Genomic DNA, 8,443 nt, shown 5'->3' with positions numbered 1-8,443 from the left:
GGCCATGGTGGACAAAGCAGTTTGGTTGTTTAACCGGGAACAAGATTAAGGCCTTAATATTTAACTTCCCTATTTTGTTTTCCATTGTCAGTGATTTTTTTTTGGAAAGTTTTTTATTTACGTTATTTACGTTGATAAGCGGAGGGAAAAATCATTTGCATAAAAATACTGTTCAATAGGCCGTTTTCGAAATATCAATATTCAGCTTGATAGTGAGGCAGAGAGGACAAAAACAATAGAAACAAGTTGCAATGAATGTGAAAGATATTAGCATATCATCCACTTTCCTTTTCCTTTGCCTTTGTCCTCTAAACCTCTCTTTCAATATATCGAAAGTGGCCTATTGTCAGGAGATTGTTTAAGTACATCAACATCACGTTTCTTTGCTTGAAAACAAAACGTCTCATTTTCATGGTATTTAATGCAGATAGAAACAAGATTCTATGATCTAGTCGATGGACGACCAATAAGCCCCTCTCTGTCTCTCCACAAATCTTCATGATTTCCTGCTATCTTGCCACAGACGTCAAAGTCATTGAAAAATCTAATGCTAATTTCAGCGAAGTCCAGAGCATGTTTTACAGCTGATTCCATGTCAGAGCTCTCCCAATCTTCGTCAGTCATGTGTCTCAATCTTTTAAAGTTCACTTCCTTTCTGTTCAGAGCATTTTCAGCCAGTTCTGGGTTAAGTTTCATTTCAGATGAATCATATGCTTGCCAAAAAGCCCCAGGCGACCTAAAGAAAGCGGCAAATGATGAAAACGATTGAAGAAACTTCCAGTTGAGGCTTCTGTCAACCTGTCAATTTTCAGGAGTGTCTATCGGAAAACCGCTCTGTTTTGAGTTGTTTTTAAAAAACCCAAGGAAACTATATACCACTGGAAAGCTATTAAAATGTAGTATTTCAAAATGCCTTTAACGTTCACGTTTTTTATTTCAGGAGCGAGCGCAGTCACTCAAACGTGAAATTGACCTTGTCTGCTCCGCTGAATTAATAACCCCTTGCGTTAACCCGGACATCCACAGAAACTGCACTGTATCACTATGGAGATAATGAGCTACCAAATTTCATATTCTAATTGGTTCTTGAGAAAGTCCATGGTAAAGTTGGCCAATAGAATTTTTCAGTATGCCCGGCACGCTCTTGAATACCACGGGAAAACTATTTAGAATTTTGAAAAAGCCTCACGCACTTTGTTAGCTAATAAAAACGGGAAAGTTAAAGGCATTTTTAAATACTACATCTTATTATCTTTCCAAGGGTATATAGTTTCCTTGGGTTTCTTTAAAAACAACGCGAATAAGAGCGCTTTTCCGAAAGACACTCAGGACGCTGACAGTAAACTTTAAATTGATTTTGGAGAACACTTTGAAGGAAACATCCACTTCTATGAAACGATAATTTTAACCCACAAGGAAAAACCGTTTACTATGAAATGTGTTCGGAATTTTTTTAGAGCAAACGGATATATCACTTTTTTTACTTTCAACTTTATTCTCCCGGTCACCGCCACCTTAAATAATTGTGACGTGTACTCCTCTGGTTGCCCTATTATTGTTCTGACACAAAGAGCTTTCTTATGAATACAATCAAGTAACCAATAACTAATACAACTATTTAGTATTGTTGCGCCCTGGAAATACGAAAGCAAAAATAAGCGCTCTAAAATTATTTTTATCCTGATAAAACGATTTCCATGAAATTTTCTTCTGGTATAGTTTAACGAAAATGCAGTTATTTCATCAACACGAACAGTTATATCGGTACATTACAAATCAATAGACCAATTCGGCGAACTCAATGTTGTAACCAATTCAAATCTCTCAAGGTTAAGATTCTTTGTGTATTGTATTTGCATGATAATGTAGTATTCACATTTAAATGATACGGAAATACTTAAAACAAAACGTTTTATTCCCAATGGGTTTGGATCAGGCCCTGTCCACACGTATCCGGAAATTTTTGAATCCGAAACTTTTTCTTTCCGGATTCGAAAATATTCCCATCCACACGTAGCGTATTGAAATCGAATTTGCCTGTCCACACGTACCCAAAACATATCCCGGATTCAATCCAGTACTCAAGACTTCTAAAGGAAACAGAGGTAACAAAGCATGTGCCATAAAGAAATAACACTGGGCTTGATCTTGTTACGTCATCCGGATAAAAAAAATTTCGGATTTCGCGTCCACACGGTTGCGGATTCAAAAATATCCACTCTGGAGAGCGACTCGAAAAAATTGCAGATTCGCCAGCGAATTCGCCGGATACGTGTGAGTTAGCCGAATTGGTCCAAGTATTTCCATCTCATTTAAATGTGAATGATATACATAATAATGCAAATACAATACACAAAGAATCTTAACCCCGATTTGAATTTAATAATACAACGAGTTAGCCGATTTGGAAGGCAGTACACCGCACCATATTAATTGTTCGTCAGGGAGTCGAATACAAAATTGTGTATTTCCCTCAACGTCATCTATATAATGCGGCATCAACGCCTTAAAACAAGAATTTGTTTGACTAATACCGCATTCACACCAAAGCTTAAACACGTTTAAAAGCTGTTTAGTTAAACATGGTTTAAAATTGTTTTCTTCTTACAAGTTACTACCCACATAATGTAGTCACACATTAGAACTTACATAAACCCTACGTAACTTTCAGTCTTCCGTTGCTCATTTTTATTTTGTTAAACCTGGTTTAGTTAAACATGTTTAGTTGGTGTGAATCAGGTATTAGACTGAAGTTGATCGCGGTCTAGGTTTCTCATCTATATCAATCCTTAAAATCTTACCGAAACAAAAAAAACAAAACAAAAAAAAATGGATTGTCCCAAGTAGTAGTAAGTAATACCAGAAACCCATAAGGGTTGAAACGTGTAACGCGCGTTCACAGCTTCCGAATATTTAGTGCGAACTGAGTGGTTGAATGTTCCAGTGCTAAGTACCATATTTGGAAACCCCTCAATCTTGTTGTTCCAAATATGGTACTTAGCAAATTGAATATTCAGAAGCTTGTTTTCCAGCACAAAAGGGGCCGTTACACGTTTCAACCCTTATGGGTTTCTGGTAATACCAAATGGTCGAACCAATACACCTTATTCCAAAATGGCTACCATTTTAGTATTCTTTTGTTTCCATGCAAATCGGCCCTTATGGCCCTGTTCAAGGTTAAATATTCTTTTGAATTTTACGTTTGAAAGCGAGGTTATAAGGGCCAACTTGCATGGAAAAAAAAGAATACTACAATGGCGGCCATTTTGGAATAAGGTGTATGAGAAGTAAACATTGAAAACGTTGGCAAATTTGAGTCAAGACGAGGAAGCTACGAGCAAACACATGACGAAATTTAGAAGTTTCTTTTTTTGACCTTTTCATTTGTTTGGCCATATAATAATCAAAAAACCTCTTAACAGAGCTACACTAGGTCTGTCTGTGGAGGAGAATCTTGACGTGGGTCTCTCGTACAGATCTCGCTGAATGAACGAAAACGATATTTGAAATGAATCATATACTGAACTGCAGATATAAAATCAAGTAAAGCTATGATCCTTGGAGTTATATGGACGCAATTTTAGTAATTGCGTAGAGAAGCCTGAATTATTCAGGACTTCAACGGGGTTTGAACCCGTGACCTCGCGATACCGGTGCGACGCCCTAACCAACTGAGCTTCTCTTCGCAATTGCTAAAATTGCGTCTAAAACTGCGAGGATCATAGCTGTTATGTCTTCTTCGGTCTCATAGAAAGTTCCCGGTAGGTTGATTAGGAGTAAATGTCAACGTGTGACAAGTAGACAAAAGTGCAAGTGAAAGACGATCAGTTGTTTGCAACTGTAGAATTTTGCGTTAGGACGGCTTCACAATACAATTAATTGCAGAGAGGATCGAACAAAATTTATCGATCCTTTTTTCCCTACATTATCTTCAATCTAAAAGGCAGAGGGAAGGAAATCCTGGATCAACAACGTATAAAAGCTAATACAGACACTTTGTTCGTAACTTCCATCGATCGATCGATCGCACTTACGTCCAGGGTTGACAGAAAGCGCCGTACCAAGCGCCCCAATCAAAAATGAGTAAAAATTTAACTGTTCCCAGTCCCAGTTTTCTTTGTAAAAGCAACTTAGAATGAAATGCTCATGTTCTTGTTATGCTCACAACAATTAAATAATACTGTGATCTTTTCCAGTTCTGGTCATGAGTTTCGGCTTACGTCGATGTTTTGATGGCCATACCAGCACATTTCGTTGAAAAATGGGTTTTCAAATAAACGTCATTAAGGGATTCTCTAGTTATTATTAATAAGTTAAACGTAAATGCTGTCTTCATCTACTCACATTTTTATCATTGCAGAAAACTGTCCTTTGCTTGGCGCACCTTCTGCCACATGCTGAGCAGCAATTCGAACAGTAGGGTGATAGTGTCCAGTCCTCAGCAGAGCTAGTTCCCAGGCCGTCGAACTATCAGCATTACTCAGCTCCGGGTCATTTACATCAGGTCTAAACAAACCAGTCCCCATGCACTCACTGTCGAGTAAAGCTTGCGCTTTAACATGAGACTGGAAACAGATAAGACCAATATAACGCCTGATTAACAAAGCAGCTAGGAGAGCATCCCAACTACAGCATCAACTCTTTTTGAAGTCACAGAACACCGCAAGACCTTACAGCAGAAAGTTCCCGAAACTTCAAATTCCTTCACAAACCATAAATACAGCACAAAAAAAAGAAACACCCTCAAAGTTCAATTTAGTAGACATTTGCTTAGAGCCGCTTTTTTCTCTGTATTGCAATTTTTGGCATATCTGTAGAAGCTCTGATAAGGTTACATGATGCCTGGAGGACCTATGTCTAGAACAGAAACGAAAGGACTGAGCGAAAGAGAACGACAACGACAAAACAGATTACCAGTAATAGCTAATACTTAGCACTAAACCGTTTGTTATTTTTACAGATGCGTTATTTAAAGTGGATGCATATTTTTAAAAGGTGGTTTAATCGGTTCTTCCTTTTTTCAGTAATGAAAATCGAATTTTTATTGTCAACTGGAATTAAATAACAATTATCTGTACTCTTTTGAACATAGAGAAAAAGTTGATTTGTTTGTTTGTCTGTTTGTTTTCCTCTAAAATGCGCTTGCCCAACTGGTTTTTGTTGTGCCTCGACAGTGACAAGAAAATTTTGCCCTTATGTTATAAACACGTATTCGCAATGCGTTCTCGTAAAATTAGGGGGAAATCTCAATAGCTTGTGTTTTCAGAAGTTTGTTTAAAGGACCCAAATGTTATTTAAGTGTTGGCGCAGTTCGTGTTTGAAGTTCGTCCTTTCTTGGTTGCATTGCCGTAGTTTGCCGATTCTTGTACCAAGCCAACCAGGCGTGTTGCAATGAAATACATCAAAATGTGAATGATCTTGTTTTCAGAGATAAAGTGGAATAAAGTACGTCAGTAAAACTCTTCTTTGACCTTGACCTTGAAAATTTAAAAGACTGTTTAGGTTTAGCTGATCTCTTGAGAAAACCACCCAAAATATTAAAGAACAGTATTTCGCTACTGGGGCATCCAACGAGCCATTTTTTTCAAATTTCATCAAAATATGTCATGAAATAAAATAAACCAAAAGTTAGCCTTTTTGGAGCAATTTCTCTACCTGCTGGGAAATTTTTATCAGTTCCGCACTCCCAGCAGAAACAGACCAGAAATTCCGTTTGCCAGCAGGGCCGGACGGAAATTTCCCAGCCAGCAAGCATGATAACAACATTTGAATGCATCGTATGTCAAAATGGGCGTGGCGACAGGCCTCAGAATCGAAGGGTACTGACCACAAATAGCCCTCAGAACAACAACAATAATATTTTTCCCACGAGAGGTGGGAAAATCTTTTTCCCCGCAACTCCCAATACTTCTTTTTCCAGCCAGCAGATACATGCCTGCGAAACACCTTTTTGCGGACACATCTCTGTTAGGTGCCCCTGTCGCTTTACCTGTAGAAATGACTTGACGTAGGACAAAAACGCCAGCACACCATTAGGTTGGGAGTGTAGGCTCACTGTGCAGAGACGCTTAACAAAACCTGAAACTCTTTGAACGGGAACCTGCGAAACATAAAACCCAGCAACATTAGGAAAATCTGTGATAATTCATGTGGCAAACCCAGGAAGTTGAAAAGTTCTGACAAAGCGCGTGGATCCCTGAAAATTCGTACAAGCGCATAATCGCTCAGTGTGATGTATAGCAAAAGTGCAGTGCGATGACCAAACTGTTACCTGTTTTCTTCTTTTTCTTAACATTTCCTCGAGACACTGTAGCACCACAGGAACCTCCTGGCTGCTTGATCCTTTCAAGTTTGAACGATATAAAAGACAACAATTAACCCTTCAAGTCCCGAGGGAGACCCCATAACCGTAACAGAGTAACATCTACACATGTACGAAGCAATTGGGAGTGAAAGGGTTAACAATTAACCAGTTCGACGATCACGTAAACTAAAAGGCTGTGTGGGAGTGTAGTTTGCTACACTTTCAAGTCAATTTATTACTTTATGGTACGAATCAATCTGCTCGCTAACGGCTGTGAAATGACACTTACCTGAATGAACTTGAAGGAGGCAAGAGTACAGCATGTTATAGAAGCCACGAGGATCTATGTTTAGAGCGTCGCCTGAGAACGAAAAGACAAGGTCATTGAAACGCGCACAAGATGACTAAGATGGATGAACACTTGACTTTATTGCGGAAGGTCGTGGGAAAAATCAGGACAAACAGATCAGGTCTTCATGATAAGATCCACAAAATGATTAACTGAAAAGGAACATAAACCACTTGCCCCTCTTCACTGTTCGCAACTAGGGTATGGTTGGGACGACAGGAAAACATGTACAGGGATATAAGACTCCAAGGGTGTCAAAGTGCCTGACTCCTCCAAATGCCACAAGGAAAAATTGCACTTTGAATTATTATTGTGCCTCGTAATACATCTCCTTTTGCACAATCACCATATCCTGATGACTAGCGGTAAGCACATATTTTTTTCACATTGTTCCACTACACAACAAAGCCTTACGCTGATCGAGGATTGGAAACAGGCCGTCGGTAGTGACCAATTGGTATCCGTGTTATCTACAGATATGAGCAAGGCCTTTAATTCTCTCAGCCATTCTCTGACGATAAAGCAACTGGAGGCTTATGGTTTGGTGGGCGATCACTTAACCTTACGCGATCATTTTTCGTCAACAGACTGAACAGAGTAAAAAGGTGTGACGCTACTAGTGACTGGATAAAGATGGAAAGAGGACGTACTCAAGGATCGTCGTTCGGCCCCTTACTATGGAACATCAACCAGATCGATATGTCAGCTCATGTTAAAGACGCAAATTTAACTATGTATGCTGATGAATCTCAAATGTACGTCAAAGGAAGGGACCATGAAACAGTAGGAAGCAGAATGAAAACGCATGGTCAGCAAGCACTGTCGTGGTACACAAATAATTTTCTACTGGCCAATCCAGACAATTTTCAGTCTCTAAACATTAATCCATGGAAATTCGATAAGGACAAGAGTGACAAGATGCTGAATACAAACAGTCTAGACATTGCGAACACAGAACTAATCAAACTATTAGGAGTTCACATAGATGATAATCTCAACTTTACTGAGCATATTAGCAAATTATGTACTAAGGAAAGCCAGAAAGTCGGAGTACTCTCTCGTCTTCGAAAATTAATACCCTGCAAGTTTAAGTTACTGCTGTATAAGTCTTTTATACAACCCTATTTAACCTACGGCCATTTAAGCTGGAATTTGTGCAAGTCATCGGACAAAAGGAAGCTAGAACGAATACAAGAACTAGCCCTAACGGTGATCTATAAATCCCACTCCGATGCATATGAAAAACTCCTGAGACGTGCTGATATACCTTCTCTATATAACAGACGGCTTCAAGATATCACAGCATCTACATAAAAAGTCAAACATTTGCGTTTCTGACCTGTTTGTCAGCAAAGGTTCTACACACTCGCTGCGGAATAGTGACTTCGTATTTTCACGTTTTAGAACTTCACTCTGTTAGAATCTTAGGCCATTCTTATGGTCAAAACTTACCGTAAATCAAAGGGATTCGCCCAGTCTACCCATTTTTTATAAAAAAAATATAAGAAAACTGAACCTTGCAGACATTTTAACAAACAATAAAACAATATTTTCATTTTTTATCATTTTATTTTGTACGTAAGTGAATACAGGATCTCTTATACTCATTACGTTTTTAATCATTCTCCTGTAAATAGTCAAATTCTATAAGTACCATATGTTACGTAGTGTTGCCACTTTATTGGTGTCCCCAATTAGTCCATCTGGGCTAAACACACAGACACTTAAATAAAGGTTTACTTGACTTACTTACTGACTTCCTTACTTCCTTAATTTACAGGAGCAATTGA

General features: G+C 38.6%; 1 protein-coding gene across 1 annotated transcript in view; it reads right to left on the bottom strand.

The window, feature by feature from the left end:
* Positions 1–403: 403 nt before the first annotated feature.
* Positions 404–8,443, bottom strand: part of LOC138043230 (nucleolar complex protein 3 homolog) — a 34,153-nt gene continuing 26,113 nt past the window's right edge. The window contains exons 15-19 of the mRNA XM_068889391.1: positions 6,594–6,665; positions 6,272–6,342; positions 5,990–6,100; positions 4,345–4,565; positions 404–736 (exon numbers count right to left, since the gene is read on the bottom strand). Coding sequence (XP_068745492.1) covers positions 442–736; positions 4,345–4,565; positions 5,990–6,100; positions 6,272–6,342; positions 6,594–6,665 — 770 coding nt within the window. The 3' untranslated portion in view covers positions 404–441. The remainder of the gene's footprint in view (positions 737–4,344; positions 4,566–5,989; positions 6,101–6,271; positions 6,343–6,593; positions 6,666–8,443) is intronic.

Source organism: Montipora capricornis, chromosome 3 (assembly GCF_036669925.1).
Source record: "Montipora capricornis isolate CH-2021 chromosome 3, ASM3666992v2, whole genome shotgun sequence".
NCBI lineage: Eukaryota > Metazoa > Cnidaria > Anthozoa > Scleractinia > Acroporidae > Montipora > Montipora capricornis.
This window is presented reverse-complemented; position numbering and strand designations above follow the sequence as displayed.